This window comes from Cebus imitator, unplaced genomic scaffold, assembly GCF_001604975.1.
Source record: "Cebus imitator isolate Cc_AM_T3 unplaced genomic scaffold, Cebus_imitator-1.0 Scaffold207, whole genome shotgun sequence".
NCBI lineage: Eukaryota > Metazoa > Chordata > Mammalia > Primates > Cebidae > Cebus > Cebus imitator.
Genome location: NW_016107522.1, coordinates 621,784 through 641,956, shown reverse-complemented (window position 1 = coordinate 641,956; position 20,173 = coordinate 621,784). Strand labels below are relative to the sequence as shown.

The window sequence follows — 20,173 nt, the reverse complement described above, 5'->3', positions numbered from 1 at the left end:
ACTTGGGTCCAAGAGTTGGAGGCTGCAGTGAGCTATGATAGAATGAGACCTGTCTGTTAAAAAGAGAGAGAGAAAGAGAGAGAAAAGAAACAAGACCCTATTTCAAGCCAGGAAAAAAGAAAGAGGGAAAAAAAAAAAAAAAAGAAATGAAACAAGCCTCTATTTCAAGCCAGATATTGAAGTGTACAAGCTATTATTCCTTGGCTACAGAGAGCTTTGATCACAATCAGAAATGCCCTAGATGTGTATTTTGTTATGGATCAACATATATGAAGAACATAAATAATCCTTGTAAAAAGTTTATATCATTCAACATAAAGTGACAAGTTGTTTAGAAATAATGGCATTGCAAATGGGTGTGTAAATATTTAATTAGAAATGTAAAAGGTTGAAGAATTTACAACTGAAATACTATTTATAGATCAATGCCTAAAAAGATAATTATGTGTTACATGTCCAAATCACAGGGGAAAAATTACGTAGGACAATGCGGAACTCTCTCTCCCTTCCCCCCACTCCCTCTTCTTTCTGTCTCTTTCTGGCCAAAACAATAACATACAATGACTTGAGAGAAAACTTAGTTTTCTATACTTAGAAACTTCAGTATTATCAACATTGAAATAACTAGGCTCTATTTTCCTGATTCTGTTTAGGAGTGACACTTTTCAGACAACAGAGAGGACCTTGGTAGTGTTATGGCTATACATTTTTACCCTGGGCTTTTAAAGACAAAGAACAATTAAAAACCCTTGGCATCATCAGCTAGGAGGAGGCTGTGGCTCCCCAGCCCATGTGATACCACATTTTGTTAAGCTGGGTAGCTTTGTATCTGCCTGCCTGGCTATGACAGGGCAGAAACTGCCACCTCACAAAAGGGCTATGAAGCTTGGGTCATTCATATGAATAAAGGTTTCTGCTAGGTTGCAGGTTTTTTGAATGGGGTCTTGAAAGTATAGGGAGATGTATAGAAATTGGAGTGAGTTCATGGGGAACCAAAGAGAATGAGGGGGCTGGGGGAGGATAGCTGCAAAGGCAGAAAGGTGGGAGCTTCGTGTTAGAAGATGTGCCCTCTTCAGAGTGACAGCCAACTGCTTTTCATCCTTGCTGTGGTTTGGGGCTGCAAGTACGAAGATACATTGAAGTTAGCGATGAGGAAAATGCAGAAGGATGTGGTTAAGAAGGAAAAGCATGAAAGTTCCTCTGGAGTTCTTAAAAATAGGATGGTTCAATTTGGAGCCTCTAAAAAAGGTAGAGACATCATGATGATGAGTCTGACAGGTCTCGCGCAGCCCTCCAGGCGGTCTGGAAATGTCCTCAGCCAGCTTCACACTGGCTGCTGCCCCACCCTGCCTTCTGCCCTGGGGAATCTTAAGGAACAGGGAGCTGCTTGGTGCCTGCCTCCATCCATGGTAGTCATATGGAAATTTTATGGAAAATAAAAATTATTTCCCCTTTAGGAAAAGGCTAGGGGTTTCTTCTGGTCTGTGACCCTTTTTGACCCCATGCCCTAGAGATGACAGTGGGAGAAAGAATCTGACAGCTCTTAGCCTGTCCATGCACACTCCTTCTCTTTGATGTTTTCTCTCTCCTTTTAAGTAACCATTGAAATTAATGCTTAACTTCTCATTTTGGTTAGGGTTCTGCAGCATTCCAGACCTCGAGCACCGTATCAGGATGGGAAAAAGACGTTGTGTTCCTCCACTCGAGCCCAAGTTGGCAGCAGGCTGTTGTGGGGTCAAGAAGCCCAAATTATCTGGAAGTGGAACACACAGTCACGGGAATCAGTCCACAACTGTCCCCGGCTCTAGTTCAGGACCTCTTCAAAACCACCAGCATGTGGACAGCAGCAGTGGACGGGAGAATGTGTCAGACTTAACTCTGGGACCTGGAAACTCTCCCATTACACGAATGAATCCCGCATCGGGAGCGCTGAGCCCTCTTCCCCGGCCTAATGGAACTGCCAACACCACTAAGAATCTGGTGGTGACTGCAGAGATGTGCTGCTACTGCTTTGACGTCCTCTACTGTCACCTCTACGGCTTCCCACAGCCACGGCTCCCCAGATTCACCAACGACCCCTAGTGAGTAAACCCGGTGCTGGGGGCACTGATGAAGGCATGGTGACGTCTTGCTGGGGTGATTCTCTTGAAAGGGTCTTCTGCTTGGAAAGCTTTATCATCGTTTGAGGAAAGGGTCATGGGAAGAGAATGATGAGAAACGTCCAAACAATATTTAAAACACTAAGTGAATTCAGTAATGGGAGGAGGCTATAGGTTTGTTGTTAAAGGAATGTTCTGGAAATCAGGTGATTTCACTCTTGGCTCTTCTATTGGTTCACATGGCAGTGGGTAGGTCATTTAATCTTTCAAGTGAGGAAGTCACGCCATACCACTGGGGACCCCTGTAGTGTTGAAGTCCAGGTGAGTTGGAAGTCTGAGGACCAGGCTGGAGACCAGGAGCTCTCATTCACTGGGATCTGTGATTTTGTTAACAGGGGTTTTCCCTCACTTTTTTCACGAGCAATCCCTTGTTAAACCTGTAGGGTCACTGACGTCCCATTAAGAAGGTCAGAATCTGCTTCAGGATTTGTAGTTCAACATTCTTTGTTGTTTGTCCCAAGCCCTCTACTGGTCTCAGTGACTTAAATAAGCAATATGTATAAAGTGAAGAAATCCATGCTAGCATTTTCTTCCTCAGAATTGGAAGCAACTCTGAGCTGGCTTTGAAGAGCATTACTGCTTTTTTGTTTTTGTTTTTGGGGTATGCTTTTGGAGCATTCATTGATATGAGATTATTCATTCTCAATTGTTCGTTGCCATACGGAGGCTGTGCAAAACCCTGGCTGGGGCATGGAGAGGGTGTGAAGAGAAAAAACCTCTTCCCTTGGGAGACCTGTCAGGTTGGCAAATCACACATGCACAGAGCTAAGGGGAAGTTGTTCCTCTGCGAGTGTGTCAGGAGAGAGGAGATGTGGAGGGAAGTGTGCTCGGTGTTTAGGGAGGTGTCACCCTGGGGTAACATGGTTAGGAAACACCTGACTGAGCAGGTGGAGATCCCAACCCTAGTGAGATCCAGGGTGCCCCATGCAAGACAGAGACACGGTTTGGAAGAACAGGTGGTGATGTGGGTGTTTAGGGAAGGTTTAGGCTGTTGTATTCAGGGCTTTGCATTTCCATCCTACAGGCAATGGAGGCCTTGTCTTGAAGGGTTTTTGAGTAGGCTTTGGGACTGCAGCTTTGGCTGGTGCTGCGCAGGTGCTTTATTGGAAGGAAAAAAATGGCTAGATGGGAGAACTGCTGTGGGAGCCTTTGTAACAGTGATCAAAGCAGGTAACTTGGACAACTTAAGTTACCTCTAGAAATGATTAACTTAAGAATCTAAGAGGTAAGGGCGCTAGGAGTGTGGAGGGATTTCAGGAAGGAGGAACAGTCCTTGAAACTTCTTGCTAAAAAATCTGTCACTCTCAGTCTGATACAGCCTAATGAACTATGACTTTGGCCTAGAAACAGAAAATGGCAACTCTGCTAATAGAAAGGTTTCGGCACAGTGGCTCATGCCTGTAATCTGTAATCTCATCACTGGGAGGCCGAGGTGGGAGGATCGCTTGAGCCCAGGAGTTCAGGATTAGCCTGAGCAACATAGTGAGACCCCATCCATCTCTTATTTTTTTCTTTAATCTTTTTTTTTTTCTTTTTGAGACAGAGTCTCACTCTTGCCCAGGCTGGAGTACAGTGGCATGATCTCAGTTTACTGCAACCTCCACCTCTCAGGATCAAGTGATTCTCCCACTTCAGCCTCCTGAGTAGCTGGGATTACAGGTGCCTGCCACCACACCCAGCCAATTTTTGTATTTTTAGTAGAGGTGGGGTTTTGCCATGTTGGCCAGGCTGGTCTAGAACTCCTGGCCTCAAGTGATCTGCCTGCCTCAGCCTCCCAAAGTGCTGGGATTACAGGTATGAACCACCGTACCTGGCCTTTTAAAATCTTTTTAAAAAGATTTTTTTTAAAAAGGTTTTTTGAGGAAACTTCTTTTTTTCTGAACATTTATAAGCAGAAATACTTGTACGTGTCTGGGGCAGACATGATCATGGAAGCAACATGGGCTTGCAGATGAAAAGGGGACTGTGCAGATGAGGTATATGTCATGAAAGCTGGGGAGCATGGCTGCTGGGATAAATAGACTTAGGGAAGAAGAAACTGTAGAATTTGAAGGAGAAGTTGAGTCTTGGGCAGAGGAAGAGGAAAGCAGCATGTAAATGTGGTGGCAAAGTGAATTAAAGCTGTCAGCATGGAACATGGGAACCACTACATGGAACCTTTCCTGCTGCTTTGTTGGTTTCCTGTTTCCAGCCGGAGGCTGTGCCATTTCCAGAAAGGAAGAGAGTCCTTTGGGTAGCTGGCAGATCCAAAAACAGGGTTTTTTGTCATTAACAGAAATGAATAGGGACAAAGCCAAAGGTTTTGTTCTTATCCAGGATTAATTTGGGGCTGGAGAATGTTTTGTGTTTTGCTTTTTTTAGTCCGCTCTTTGTGACGTGGAAGACAGGGCGGGACAAGCGGCTTCGTGGCTGCATTGGGACCTTCTCAGCCATGAATCTTCATTCAGGACTCAGGGAATACACGTTAACCAGGTAATGACCCCAGACGTTAAGAACTGTAGATAGCTTGGCTAGCATCAGAAATAGCTGCCTGACTTTATTTCTTCTAAGTGATGTATTTTGAGCATTTTCTGTTTTGGTAATCAGGAAATATAAGGGGCTTAATCTGGTGAGTCACTTATCATTTCAAGTACAGACAGTTAATAGCATCAAGTTGTTTTTAATGTGTTAGTGTTGATGAACAATAGATACTCTCTGCATAGCTTAAGATTCATAAATATGTGGGCTCTATGGCACCTGATGTTGGCTCCTGACTCCAGAGCAGCCTTACCTGTGTTTTCTGTCCCTCCCCAGTGCACTTAAGGACAGCCGATTTCCCCCCCTGACCCGAGAGGAGCTGCCTAAACTTTTCTGCTCTGTCTCCCTCCTTACTAACTTTGAGGATGCCAGTGATTACCTGGACTGGGAGGTGAGAACAGCCGCATTTGGAACTCTGCATCTCTCGTTGCATTTGGGTTCGGGTTAGTACATGGCAATGTATCTCCTTCATTGAGAGAGAGGGCATAAGAATGTGAAGGCTGAGCTTGGAACCAATTGTGGGCAACATAGGTGACAGAAGAGGTGCTGCTATACCAGGAGTAGGCAGAAATGTCAATGTAAAGGCTTTCTTCTTCTGTTTCTCCCTAGTCTGCTTGGTTTACATCCTCCTCCCATGTCTAATAAGAAATAATGGGGTAAAAGAAAATATTCCAGATCCCTCTTGGCAAGCCCTGGAGTAAGCTTTTATTAGGAATCAGATATGAAGAATCATGACCCCACATAAAAACCTTGTGGCATGCTTATTTAATGGGATAGGGTCAAGGTAAAATACTCGCAATTCCTGGATGAGTTACTTAAAGAATTCATTTCTACTACCTCCATATTCTCAGAGGTAGCTGCACATACTCTCGACCCTTCCCTAAAGCAGAACTTTCTTTGGTCTCTGTATCTCCTGAGATAGAAATGCAAGAAGCTCTCCGTTTTCCAGGCCTGTGTTAAGCTGGTCAGGGGACAATGTTGATTTATACGTGGGGACTGAAGTTCCGTTAGAGTAAGTAAATGCCATTTACTTGGTTGTGTTTTTTTTCTGTAGGTAGGGGTCCATGGGATTCGAATTGAATTCATTAATGAAAAAGGTGTCAAACGCACAGCCACATATTTACCTGAGGTTGCTAAGGAACAAGGTAAGTTGGATGAATGGGATTTTAATGACAAGTATTATTCACAGTGGTGCCAATTAAAGGGCAAGAAAGTGAAATGTATCATCTTTAAGCCCAACTACAACTAAGAATGAGGGCCTTTGTTCCTCTTAATACCTAGCAAATACCTACTGAACCAATGATAAACTTCCGAAAAGGTCTAGGAGCTGGGAAAAGAAAAAGGGTAAATAGTTCTCTTACCCTCCTTCAAACACTTCAATGAGTAGTTTTGTTTCTTGGCCCCTTGAACTACAGTGGCAGTTGTAGCAGAATACCACCAATCAACCTGACCATATTGTAGAATTCAGTAGGTATCAAACTTTGGATCACAAATCGTTAAACAATGTTATACATGGCAAAGGGTGTAAACATAGTCCCTACTGTTTTTTAAAGAACTCAATAGTCAGCCAGGCGCGGTGGCTCACGCCTGTAATCCCAGCACTTTGGGAGGCCGAGGTGGGCAGATCACAAGGTCAAGAGATTGAGAACATCCTGGCCAACATGGTGAAACCTTGTCTCTACTAAAAATACAAAAATCCCAGGTTCAAGTGATTCTCCTGCCTCAGCCTGCCGAGTACCTGGGATTACAGGCGTGTGCCATGACGCCCAGCTAATTTTGTATTGTTAATAGAGATGGTTTCTCCGTGTTGGTCAGGCTGCTCTCGAACTCCCAACCTCAGGTGATCTGCCCCCCTTGCCCACCCAAAGTGCTGGGATTATAGGCGTGAGCCACCACACCTGGCCTGATGAAGTTGTTACTATCTGTCAGGAATGACACTGGGCACGGTGGCTCATGTGTGTGATTCCAGCACTTTAGGAGGCCAAGGAAGGTAGATCACTGGAGCCCAGGAGTTCAAGACCAGTCTGGGCAACATGGCAAAACCTCGTCTCTCCAAAAAGTAGAAAAATCAGCTGGGCATGGTGGCATACACCTGATAGTCGCAGCTACTTGGGTGGCTGAGGTGGGAGGTGGGATCACGTGAGCCTAGGGGGTGGAGGTTGCAGTGAGCTGAGATCTCACCACTGCACTTCAGCCTGGGTGACAGGAGTGAGACCTTGTCTCAAAAAAAAAAAAAAAAGAATGTGCCAGCATAACACAGTAGTATATGCACAAACAACTTCCTCTTCCTCTCTTTCTCTTCTCTTTTTATTTCTTTCTTAAGATAAGATGTCCTATCACCCAGGCTGGAGTGCAGTGGTGTGACCTGGCTTACTGCAGTCTTGCCCTCCTGGGCTCAGATGATTCTCCCACCTCAGCCTCCTGAGTAGCTGGGACTATAGTCACATGCCACCACACTCAGTTAATTTTTGCATTTTTAGTAGGGATGAGGTTTAACCATGTTGTCCAGGCTGGCCTCAAACTCCTGGGCTCAAGCGATCCTCCCGCCTCAGCCTCCCAAAGTGCTGGGATTACAGGCGTGAGTCACTGCACCTGGCCAGCTTCTTTCTCGCTGTTAATTTTTTACCATAGAAAACAGGACTGCTAGAAACATCAAATTGAAGGAAGGTCACACAAAAGAATATAAGTTGCAGAATTTAAATTCCTCTCTTCTCACAAAGCAGCCTTAGGTACCAGCACTAGGCCAATAGGCTGGTCTAAGTTGGAACCATGTTTGTTCCTAGATAATTATATTGGGGTAACATCTGACAGGAAGGCCACAGGAGCAGGGAGCCTGGGGACAGCCATTATGGCATGTTTTGGGCTGTCATCTCATGTCTCAGAGTCTCCACGGGACTGTCAGACAGACTGGATGCCAGGTACGTGGGGGTCAGTGCCCAGGGCTTCCTCTGCCCTGCCCTTAGCAGACTCAGCTGCTTCTTGAGTCCCATTTCTCCTCTTGCACCGGCCACATGAGAGCATGCCTTACTCTTGCATGTGTGCTGACCTCAGTGTGACCTCTCTCCTCAGACTGGGATCAGATCCAGACAATAGACTCCTTGCTTAGGAAAGGTGGCTTTAAAGCTCCAATTACCAGTGAATTCAGAAAAACGATCAAACTCACCAGGTAAGCCATTGTCTTGTTTTCCTTGTCATTTCAATTTAGTTGGGGTTGAATGGAGGATAATTTTGATGGGATGGGGAAGAAGTTTTCTCTGTGAATGTCCCTAAATCAAAGTAGCATGGGTGAAGTTCAAGTTTTGAGGAAGCAGCAGCAGCAAAGACAGAGACTCTCCCAGCATCCTGTGCGTCTCCACAGCTGAGCTGGGGGCACGGCTGGAGCATGGCAGGCCTGCTGAGCAGGCTGTGGATGGCTTTGCCAGAGCCACATGGTTGGGAGGCTGACGGGGAGATTGTGGTCAGGAGACAGGGCTCTCTGTTGAAGTCCAGGGTCAGGTTGGGGTGCTGCTTTCTGACCACACATGCAGTCAGGCAGCAGGAGATGCAGGAGAGTCAGATAATGCTTTTTACAAAAAGCTAAAAGGAAACGCCTCTCATTTGGGGGGAATACTTCTAGGAGGAGGCTGCCTAGTATAGTAGAATGCACATGGACTTGGAGTCGGAATCCCAGCTCAACCTTTACTAGCTGTGTGACCTGAGCCAGTTATTCTACTGCCTGAGCCTGTTCCCTGTCTGGAAGATGTGAATGATAATACCTTAGAGTTGTTTGAGGCTGTGCTAAGGTAATGTATGGAAAATTTCTAGCCTGGGGCCAGGCAACATTATAGGTGATTGGTAGACATTAGTTCTCTTCTCATCCTTACTAAAAGCTAAACTGAGTGGTTTAGCTTCTATGGGCTTTTGTGGGCCTCTTTTGGGCCCTCATCTGTAAAATGCTGAATAATCATATAATAATCTCACAGGTCTGTTTGGAAGATGACCCAGTGTTTTTTAAATGCTTTGGATTCCAAAAATTTTTAAACAACAACAAAAAACTCTTCAAATTACAAAGCATTATTATTATTATTATAATTTATTTGAACAGCCATTTCCCTGTCAAAATTCAGGAATAATCACCTTGCAGTGGAGGAGTGATTACAGTGGGAAAGAGATGGCTCTGGGTAAGGATTGTCACACCCAGCTCCTGTGGTCTGTAGTAGGCTCCATAGGTTTGTAACACCCCATGCTTCGCATCCTGACTCATGGCTCTTTCCAGAGCAAAGCCAAAGTGCTATGAATTCTGTTATGACGACCCTGTGATATGGCATATTCATCTGGGGAGTGAAACCTCTCCTATATAGCCCCAAGGATCCTTTCACCTGCTTCAGCAGAATTTGACCCAGAATTAGGTATCTGTGTCCCTTTTAGTTATAAAAACTTGTTTGTTGCTCTTATGCAAATTGAGGTCGCATTTCTGTCAAATTTATCACATTTAATCTGAAAGTAGATACGCAGTTTGCACTGGGTTTTGGTGCAGCCATCTTCCAATCTGCCACCCGTGTAATTTGACCTTGAAATTCTTCATCCAGACCCCAGTAGCTGATTGCTTATGAGCAGCCTGATGATAAGCACGTGTAGTGTTTCAAGGTGGGATGTGCTGAAACACATTCTCAGGGTTGAATTGTGATTGTGCTTTTTCATCTTGTTCATTTGTAATAACAACATTGTTTTCTTGTGCTGTCTTTCATTTTCTGTAAGTAAGATTGCTCTTGGTCTTCCATTTTATTCTTTCAAAATGTGGAATAAGCTTTTGGTTTTTCTCTGCTGAGTGACTTTACGAAATGAAGCGTTTGGGGTTGCTAATATTCTTTCCTGTTTCCTCATACAGGTACCGAAGTGAGAAGGTGACAATCAGTTACGCAGAGTATATTGCTTCCCGACAGCACTGTTTCCAGAACGGCACTCTTCATGCCCCGCCCCTCTACAATCATTACTCCTGACACACGGCTGCATGACCAGTCCCACCCCCCTGTGGCCGCCAATGGCTATGACATCATTGGAGCAGATGCCTCCTCTTCCTGGTCCAGTTACTTCTATTACTGCACCATTTTATGATGCTAGCTTCCGTTGCCAAGTCTGCCTCCCGCTGACTGAGGGAGGGTAGGGTTACCTTGAATGAAACAGAACTTGAGGGGCCCAAGCCTTATCTCAGCCTTTCCTCAATATGGGGTTCCGTTGGATTGGGGCTCCTCCATGACTAGTGAGAATTACTGTGTGGGTTCAGAAGACCCTTGTCTGGTATTTGCCACATGGGTGTTGGCCACACGCTGGAAGCTGAAATTGTTGATCCCTGAAGGTTGAACCCACACACACCCCTGCAGCCTCCCCAGATGAAGTAGGTGTATTCCCCTGGCAGTCTGGGCAACGGAGACCAACAAGAAACATTTTTAGGTTGTTTTAAATTCCTTTTTTTAAACTTCCAGTTTATTGTGTACCAAGAGTTGATTACAACCTCCATGCTTCATAAGTGGACGCCACGTTAGGGTTGGACGTGGGCACCATGAGTCCTTTGAGGCTCCTGGACAGAGACCCACATCAAGATCGGAAGCCCTTTGGATGGCGTTGCAGATCTCATTGCTCAGTAAGCCGTGAAGATTTTTCATTCTCATCCCACTCTCAGTTGGATTTTCTGGCACTCTTCCTGCATTGAGTCTCCTGATTACTGAACAGAGCTCCGTGGTGTAGCCCGCTGAGGAATGGAATGGAGATGTCCATGGGAGGTCCTGATGTCATCACTGCATGCAGGTGTGAAAGGAGAGACCTCTTCTGCACCGCCTGGCTACCTCACTCCTCTGCTGGTAGCAGTGCCTATAGCTGGACCTAGGTTCTCAGAAGCATAGGTGTGCAAACACGAGATTGAGTTGGGCTTCAGGACAGACACATCATAGGAGAGAATCCAGGGTCTCTAAGCTGGTTTTCTTTTCAGGCAAACATCCTGAGGGGCCTGTAAGCAGGGGAGTTCCTTTTTCTAGTTTGCCTGTAGAAGTGGGAAGACTGTTGATGTTTCTGTCCTTTACAGGACTTTAGAAAACAGTTGTATAATTACATGCTGGGAATCTTCACCACACCAGGGCAAATTTCCAAATAGCTCATTTTATTGTAGGTCTTTCAAACTTTCATGTGACATACTTCCCTTTCCCATTGTTGCTGATTTCCAAATCGCTGTCAGCAAGTTTTTCCTCTCCCCTTGCCTATTCTTCACTCATTTGGTGGCAAAGGTAATAGAACTAGGGGTCTTGGAAGATGCTTTGAAAACATTTTTACAAAGGCACTGCTGAAATGATTCACAGGAAGGGTGGCCAGTTGGAAGAAGGATCCTGAGGATGTGACACTGGTTATCAACAACATGCTTAGAGAACTCTTGAAGTGGATTGGGTGTCAACCCAGTGAACATAGTGTTTTGATTTAATTTATTTTTTGAAGTTTATGTGGTGATGGTGTGGCTTTCTGAAATGGGAAAATATTCAAAAGATCGTTTGCATTTTCTTCTGCCAGGAGTGGGGGAGGGGAGTGGGGGCACAGTCTGAGAAAGGACACCTGTGTTGTTCTAGGCATCCCTGGCAAGTTTGTGGGAAGGGATGGGTGAGGGTGAGTGGGTTTGTTCCGCACCGTCCTGTGCTGCTCGAGAGGACCTGGGACGTGCGAGGGAAACATGGGTGACAGGGTGCCCAGGCTGCAGCCCTTCGCTGCTGTGCTGGGTTCCTGCAGCCTGCCATGTTTCCCTTGGCAATGTAAATGAAGATGGAGGGGTCATTTCATGATTTCCTGCTGCTGAGAATAAATGTCTTGTTAAAAACATGTGGCAGCGGTTACTCTTAGGTGCCATGGATCGACGTCAGGGTGGTCAGCTTCGGACTAAGCCACCCACCTCCAATTTGTACAACAGTATTGATACATAGGGCTACACTCATTACTGTTCAAGTGTTCTATGTTAAAAGTTGTGTTTAATTTCTAAAGATTAAAAAAAAGCAAAAAAATTGGTGCTAAACCTTCACCCCTGAGGACGCTCAGTGAGACTGGTCATGCAAGCATTTACAGTGCCATGCTCCTCAAGCCGATTTTTTCTTGTGGAAATGTTGCCCTATTTGTCTTCCCCAATGTATGGTATGTTTTTTTATTTTATTTTATTGAGGCAGGGTAGGATACCTGCCATTTAAAAAAATGAATAGAAAACTTTAAAACCCAAGAAATGGGGAAAAAAAAAAAATCAGTGCACAAGAATTGGGCTGGTTAGGCCCAGCACCACACTGAAGTGGGCTCAGTGGTTTTTGGAGTGAAGAAGCCTTACTCCCCGCACATTCCCTCATGCCCCCACGCAAGTCCAGCAGTGGAAATGCTTGGGTTCCTCTTGCCTTGTCAAGGGGACTCAGGAGACGACCAAGGGAAACCATTTGGCCCCAGCAGGAATGGGCATTGTCAGTATCCGTCCTGAACGGGGCCTAGTCAGGAAGCAGTCTAGAAGTGTATGGTCATGGTCACCTCATGAAAGTGTGTGGCAGGTGGCTCTCAGGAAAAATACCAAGTCTGGATCATCCATGTGGCAGCTTTGCATAGTGAGAGGACAGCTCCAAACTGCAACTGAACTGCCTTCTGCACGCTTGACCAAAGCAGTGATGAGGGTGGCCAGTACCTGCGGTGTGAATGGTAGGTTTAAAGAAAAGGGAATGTTTTCTGCTGAGTGTTTCCTTTGTCCTTGGGCTGCTCAAGCTGGACAGTAGGTAACCACTGTTTGCAAGGAACCAGCCCAACTTCTCTGGCTTGGTTCGGAGTTTGTTTCATCCCTAGCTGTGAGTGCCTTTTGGTCTGGAAAGTTGGCTTGTCTCATAATACCCACAGCTAGGACATTCTCTCTGTAATTATGAATTGTCCTTGTTTTACATTAAAAGAGAATGTCTTTGATCACTAGAGTTCGTCAGTGTTGGATTATTTCCACTGTGAGATTCTTAAAACTTTTTCGCTTCATAAAATAATAAAACAACTCATGTTAGAGACCCTTTCAAAATGAAAGGTTTGTAGTTGAGACATTACATATATTTTATTGTTTATAATAAAAATCATCTATACAAAAGAAGTCCTGGGTGTTAATATTTTGCACAAGATCTGTTTTCCATGATGTGTTGACATCTACAATTTCACTAACTGTTGATGTTATTTTCTATTGAGATTCTGGAGCCTAGGGAGCTATGTGTTCTTTTTGTTCATTTTGTTCTTTTTTCCCTGAAGCAAGAGACTATATGGCCTTCAGTGCAAAGACTTCAGACCAATTCTTTGTATTACACTTGGTTGCCTCTTGGCTATATAACTTCTGAGTGCAAATCATTGAACTCTTTAATGAAGTATTGTAGAGAATAAATCATAATGGATAAAAATTGTTTTGTCCTGCCTCTTTTTTAAACCTGTGGCTTGATTCATATGGAATGTTGGTAACAGTTGTCTTATTTTTGAAGATAGCCGACAAGCTAGTATTCGGTCAGCTTGGATATTTCGTGTGGTGCTCATAGCCCCACCCTGTATATTTTTGTGGTTGGTAGCAATGCCACTGGTGGCATAGAGCCAAGTTTCGTGAGCAATCATTCATTAGCCCTTTAAGATTTGGGTTTTTCCAGAAAGGCTCATTGTTCTCATTAGATTTTCAGATGAGACTAACCTTGCCAAAAAAGCAAAAATCTCTTGAAGAGGGGAAAAAAAACCCACTATTATATGTATCTCATATATATATATATATATATATATACACACACATATGTAAAATAACAGTGATGTTAATTAATTCAATCAAAGCCCCTGGGACATACTGGTGCAGTCAGACCTAACCAGTGAAGTTTTGTTTTTGGATGGCCCAGGAAAGATGAGATGTGTTTGGAGAAAAGGACATCTTCAGTTTACACTTCTTTTTTTTTTTTAACTTGGTAAAAATAATTCCGTATTCCATTTGGGCAGCATTCTGGGGTCTGCTTGTCCCTCCCTGGCTTCAGCCCCCTAGCCCAACCCATCCGAAGATCCCCAGTTGACATCATTTGCAGAGAGAATTTCTTTTCTTCCTTTTTTTAAGGTACTCCATTCTGAGGCCCTTAGCACTTAGCAAAACTCAAAAACACATGGCTGCAGGTAAAAACGTGCTGTCAGGGTTAGGTGATTTTGGAAATTGACTACAAGCAGCTGATTAGATGTTTATAGGCTTTGTTAATAACTGGTGTGTGTGAAGAGGAATTCTTTGTTTCTTCAAGAGAAGTTAATGTTCTAGAGATTACATTCCATACTACTTATAATAGTACCCGTAATTTGTTTAATTACAGGAATTGCATGGAATTCCCTATAACTGATTTTGCGGGGCGGGGAGGAATTGGTGATAAGGCAAAATTTTCTATTTTAGCCATCACTGTTGACTTCTGGAGTGTGAAATAAACCGTCTGATCAGAGATCAGTGGTGCTAATTCTTCTGGGAGTGGGGTTGGGGGAGGTGCTCTACAGCTGCTTCTAGATCAATCTAGATCTGTAACTGGCTTGAATAATCTGAAAAATTAAGTTTTCAGTGAGGTGAGGCCTCACTGTGTTATCCAGGCTGGTCTCAAACTCCGGAGCTCAAGCCATCATCCAGGCTTGGCCTCCCAAAGTGCTCGAATTACAGGCCTGAGCCACTGTGCCCGGCCCAATTCATTTTTTATTAAATCAACGGAGTTTACAATATGACCATCTAAACATTGTTGCCTAATAAGCTATGATTATTTCCTTTATTGTACAGCGTTTTGTTTTCTCCAGTGTTGAAAACAGCATTATTTTTCATTTGCTTTTTTTTTTCTTTCTTTTTTTGAGGCAGAGTTTCGCTCACTCGCCCAAACTGGAGGGCAGTGGCATGATCTCAGCTTACTGCAACCTCCACCTCCCGGGTTCAAGCGATTTTCTTGCTTCAGTCTCCCGAGTAGCTGGGATCACAGGCGCCCACCACCACGCCCGCCTAATTTTTGTATTTGTAGTAGAGATGGGGTTTCACCCCGTTGGCCAGGCTGGTCTCAAACTCCTGACCTCAGGTGATCCGCCCGCCTCGCCCTCCCAAAGTGCTGAGATTACAGGCGTGCGCCTCTGCGCTCAGCCATCATTTGCTTAATTTTCTACGCATCACCCAAATGTTCCAACAGACGTGTGGTTAAAGTCTTCGAATATCATTGTCCGCATGCTCAGAAGTATCAGATATCCCCCAGAAATCAATACAATTTTAAAAGTTTAAGTCAGTGAAGGAAATTGGACCGGGCGCGTTCGGAGTCGCCAACCCTGCTCTCCATCAGCAGGCGTTCCTGCATCTCATCTGACCCTCTCTGCCCAGAAAGGCTTAGGGGCTGCCCCTAAGCTTAGGGACGTCCGCTCGGCGAGGCGCATTGGAGAAGAAAGAGGGAGTGCGGCAGACCCCGACCCCATACAGGGCACCCCTCGGCGGCTAGGAGTTTCCCAGACCTCATCAACTGGTCCTCTAGCCGCGCCCGGCCAGGCCAGCACTCCCTGCCCCGCCCACCCCATCAGCGCCCCGCCCACCCCATCAGCGCCCCGCCTATCACGCCCCTTCCGCTGCCGTTCTCCACGCTTCCGCTTCCGGTGGCGTGGGTGGTGTTGGGCGGCGCGGCGATGGCTGCTGGCGGCAGCGATCCGCGGGCTGGCGACGTAGAGGAGGACGCCTCACAGCTCATCTTTCCTAAAGGTTGGGTTCGGGCTGCCAGACTCTCCCGTGCCACTTCGCGTGGTCCCGTCAGGCCTGGCCTTATCGGTGCTTCGCCGGAGGCCTGGCCTCAGCGGCGGCTTAGGCCAACCCCAGCGCGTTGTAGTGCTGGGGAGGGAACTGGGAGGTGCCTCCTGACCAAGTGGGTTATTTTATGTGATAACAGACTGTGAAGTTCCGGGGGGTTGTGTTAAAGATAACTAAAGCCGGACACTCAGGTGGCAAGGACAGATTTTAAACAGTAACTGTTGCACTATGGAAAAGAGTCCAGCGTGAAGCAAACTCAGCTTCGATTAGTACAAAACCTCTGGGCGTTTTAAGGGAGAATTAGGGAATAGGTTGTGGTGAGCAGGGGCTCAGGGGAGTCAGGGAAGTGAGATATTTAAAAAAGCGGGAAGTCGAGGGTTGGTCCGTGTGAACCCACCGTGGTTTGTTGACTGGCGCACCTATCGAAGTTAGGCCCCTACCGTTCCCGTGAGACGGAGACAGAGGGCTATCTTCAGCTGTTGACTAGAACAAACAAATTATTTTGGTAGCCTTCAGTTTTCTCAGGCACGCACTTTAAGCGGTTTATGGTGACCAAGGGGAGGCTATTCTTAGGGATGAGGTCTTCAGCTCAAAAACTTTACAATATATTGTATACAGCTATCTTACTCTTTATTGATTGAGATAGGGTCTCGCCTTGTTGTCGAGGCTGTAGCATAGTGGCAAGATCAGAGCTCACTGCAGCCTCAACCTCTCGGGCTCAACCTCCCAAGTAGCTAGGACCACAGATACATGCCCCGATACCTGGCTCATTAAATTTTTTTTTTTGTAAAGACAAAGCCTCACTATGTTGCCTAGGCTGGTCTCAAACTCCTGAGCTGAAGTGAGCCACAGCACCTGACCTATCTTACTCTTTTATTTTTATTTTATTTTATTTTATTTTTTGAGACAGAGTCTTGCTTTGTTACCCAGGCCGGAATGCAATGGTGCGATCTCGGTTCACTGCAACCTCCGCCTCCTGAGTTCAAGCATTTCTCTTTCCTTAGCCTCTGGAGTAGCTGGGATTACAGGCGCGTCCAGGCCCTGCTAATTTTTGTATTTTTAGTAGAGATGGGGTTTCACCATGTTGACCAGGCTGGTCTTGAATTCCTGACCTCGTGATCCGCCCACCTTGGCCTCCCAAAGTGCTGGGATTACAGGTGTGAGCTACCGCGGGCACCCTCTTATTCTTTTAATGGGGTAGATAGTACTTATGATTGTACCTTAATGCTGTTTTTCTATTGTTAGAGATATAAGTTACTTCCAGTGTTTGGAGTGTTTTCTGGTTTTTTTTTTAGAGACAGGGTATCACTGTGTTTCCCAGGCTGGACTGCCGTGGGTATTCGCAGGCTCAATAATAGCGCACTACAGCCTCAAACTCCTGGGCTTAAGCAGTTCTTCTGCAGCCTCCCAATAGCTGGGACTGGTGGTGCCCAGCCTCCTTTCAGTTTTTTATTTATAGAATGAGGGTCATATGTTTCCGTAGGCAGATTTATTAAAGTTTTTGGCGTGATAGAAATAATAGTTTCTTTTTTAAGGGATAACTAAAAAGATGCTTTTCTTAATTTGATGATACACAGATTTTTTTTGTACCTGGGTTTTGTGTAGGTACTTTTTGCTTAGTGAGTTTTTATTACACTCTGCAAATAATTTTTGATGAAATCAGGTAGTGTCTGGTACACATGAAAATTTTGCTGAATTGGATACAGTTGACTGTGGACAACACAGGCTTGAACTGCACGGTCCACTTATACGCAGGGCTTTTTCCAATCAAACTTGGATCAGGATGTGAAACTGGGGATACAGAGGGCAGGCAGGCTTTTTGTATGTGAGTTCTGCAGGGCCAACTGTGGGACTTCAGTATGCTTAGAATTTGGTATGTGTAGAGGTCCTGGAACCAACTCCCTGATTAGACTGAGGGACAACTGTAATTGAGTCTTAGATCCTATCAAGTAACAGGGCCAGAGTTCTGTATATCTGTCTTTAGTGTCTCATCTGATATAGACATGTGAAATGTTTATTATGTAGCGCAAAGACAGAGGACATTGGTGTTGGATAAGCCTAGGCAACACAGGAAGACCCAGTCTCTAAAAGAAAGTGAGTGGTGGCATGCGCCTGTAGGCCCAGCTCCTCAGGAGGCTGAAGCAAGAGAATCACTTAAGCCCAGGAGTTGGAGGCTGCAGTGAGCTCTGACCACACTAGTGCATTTCAGCCTGAGTAACTGAGACCCCTGTCTCTAGAGAAAAAAAGAAAAAAATCTATATATAGTTAGTTATGAGAGATGGAGTCTTGCTCTGTGGTCCAGGCTGGAGTACAGTGGCGCAATCTTGGCTCATGTCAACCTCTGCCTCCTGGGTTCAAGTTATTCTGCCTCAGCTTCCCAAGTTGCTGGGACTACAGGCATGCACAACCATGCCCGGTTAATTTTTGTATTTTTAGTAGAGACGGGGTTTCACTATACGGGGTTTCAAGACCAGCCTGGTCTTGAACTCCTGACCTCAGGTGGTCTGCCTGCCATGGTCTCCCAAAGTGCTGGGATTAAAAGTTTAAGCCATCGTGCCTGGCCCTCAAGTGATTCTTGATTATCCTGTCTCAGCCACCCAAGTAGCTGGGATTACAGGCACGCACCACCACACCCGGCTAATTTTTGTATTTTCGGTAGAGCTGGGCTTTCAGCTTGTTGGCCAGGCGGTTTTGAACTACTGACATCAGGTGAGCCACCCATCTTGGCCTCCCAGAGTGCTGAGATTACAGGTGTGAGCCATCACACCTGGCAAAATGATAAATTTAAGATTAAAACAAAAATCCTGTCCTCTAAAATAAAAATATAAAAATGAAAAAAGGTTATGTATTTTTTATATTTTATAGTTTAGTACTTTAGAACTTACTATTTTAGTTTTTAATTTATTTAATTTATTTTAAAAATATTTATTTATTTGAGACAGTGTCTCACTCTGTCACCTGGGCTGGAGTGCAGTGGCACAAGCTCGGCTTACTGCAACCTATGCCTCCTGGGTTCAGGCAATCCTGCCTCAGCCTCCCCAGTAGCTAGGACTATAGACACCCCCCACCATGCCCAGCTAAGTTTTGTATTTTTAGTAGGCTCAGGGTTTCACCATGTTGGCCAGGCTGGTCTTGAACTCCTGGGCTCAAGCGATCTGCCTGCCTGCCTTGGCCTCCCAAAGTGTTAGAAATTACAGGTGTGGAGCTGGGCGCAGTGGCTCACGCCTGTAATCCCAACACTTTGGGAGGCAGAGGCAGGCAGATCATGAGGTCAGGAGTTTGAGACCAGCCTGACTAACATGGTGAAACCCCATCTCTACTTAAAATACAAAATTAGCCATGTATAGTGGCGCATGCCTGTAATTCCAGCTACTCAGGAGACTGAGGCAAGAGAATCACTTGAAACCCGGGAGGTAGAGGTTGTGGTCAGCCGAGATCCAGCCTGGGCAATAAGAGCGAAACTCCATCTCAAAAAAAAAAAGAAAAAGAAAAAGAAATTACAGGTGTGAGCCACTGCACCTGGCCTATTGGTGATCCTCCGTAAAATTTCCAGATGACATACTGGCCAAGGAATTGTTTTTCCTTTTTTAGGAACAGGGATTAATAAATTATGGCCATTGTTCTTAAAATATCTGCACAAGAGAGAATAACATGCAGATCCCCTGATCTATTTCCTTTTGTTTCCAAATGAATTGTGTGTGCTTTCCCTTGAAAATGTTCCTTGGGATTAGCGGTGGGGAGAAATCGTGGATCCTTCCTCTCCATAGTTACACAAAAGTGTCTGAACTGCCTTCTCTACCCCGTTTTGTTGATGCTAAATCCTGGGAATGCTTCCTGAAAGCTCTGTGATAGATCTCACACACCGCTTTCCTAGGCCCTCTGAGTCACAGTTGGACTGCCTTGACCTTCCTTGGCTGAAGGGAGTCACGATAATGTATTAGCAGTATTTGGGTATTGCTCTTAATGAGAAATAGGGACAGTTGACTCGTTTCCTGGTGTCCTAAAAGTTACATTCCATTTAACAAGTAATTTCGGTTTAGTGCAGAAAGAGAGACATCTCTTTTTTGAGACACAGTTTCACCCTTGTTGCCCAGGCTGAGTGGGGCATGATCAGTCGACATGATCTCAGCTTACCGCAACCTCCGCCTCCTGGGTTCAAGCGATTCTCCTGCCTCAGCCTCCCGAGTAGCTGGGATTACAGGCTTGTGCCACCACACCTGGCTAATTTTTGAGTTTTTATTAGAAACAGAGTTTCACCATGTTAGGCTGGTCTTGAACACCCGACCTCAGGTGATCCACCCACCTCGGCCTCCCAAAAGTGCTGAGATTACAGGCATTAGCCACCGCGCCCAGCCTGGGAGGCATCTCTTAACATTGATTTTTCCAGGACCTGTAAAAGCATCAAAGTTCCAACAAGTGGATTTGTAACTGATTAGCTGCTTCTTCCCCTTTTTTGTGGCCTGATGTCATTTATTACTGTCACTTCAGAGTTTGGATGTCCTGCTATAGAATGCCTTTTCCTATACTCATTGCTGTGAGGCAGTTGTTTCTTCTGTACCTACACTGCCTCAGTGTTAAAGATTAAAAGAGGTAACTTTCCTGGTATACGAATAGGTATTCACTGTCGTACATCCCCTATTGTAAGGTAGAAAACTGAAAAAGAAGATATTCTGAGATTTTTGTTTAAACTCTCCTGCACTTGGGTAGAAAATAGCTTTTGGTT

The 20,173-nt window shown here is 45.2% G+C and overlaps 2 protein-coding genes across 9 annotated transcripts in view; both read left to right on the top strand.

Annotated features, from left to right (window-relative positions):
• Positions 1-13,084, top strand: part of AMMECR1L (AMMECR1 like) — a 23,032-nt gene extending 9,948 nt beyond the window's left edge. For 4 of the 8 annotated variants that reach the window (XM_017548443.2, XM_017548445.2, XM_037745669.1 and 1 more), the window contains 7 exons: positions 1,637-2,081; positions 4,521-4,631; positions 4,953-5,067; positions 5,731-5,821; positions 7,460-7,594; positions 7,746-7,842; positions 9,544-13,084. In XM_017548443.2, the coding sequence (XP_017403932.1) occupies positions 1,675-2,081; positions 4,521-4,631; positions 4,953-5,067; positions 5,731-5,821; positions 7,460-7,594; positions 7,746-7,842; positions 9,544-9,655 (1,068 nt within the window). In that variant the 5' untranslated portion in view covers positions 1,637-1,674 and the 3' untranslated portion in view covers positions 9,656-13,084. The other 4 variants (XM_037745670.1, XM_037745671.1, XM_017548447.2 and 1 more) reach the window with 4 other exon arrangements.
• A 2,201-nt stretch (positions 13,085-15,285) lies between these two features.
• The window catches only part of POLR2D (RNA polymerase II subunit D), an 11,818-nt gene continuing 6,930 nt past the window's right edge, over positions 15,286-20,173 (top strand). The window contains exon 1 of the mRNA XM_017548449.2: positions 15,286-15,405. Within this exon, the coding sequence (XP_017403938.1) occupies positions 15,333-15,405 (73 nt within the window). The 5' untranslated portion in view covers positions 15,286-15,332. The remainder of the gene's footprint in view (positions 15,406-20,173) is intronic.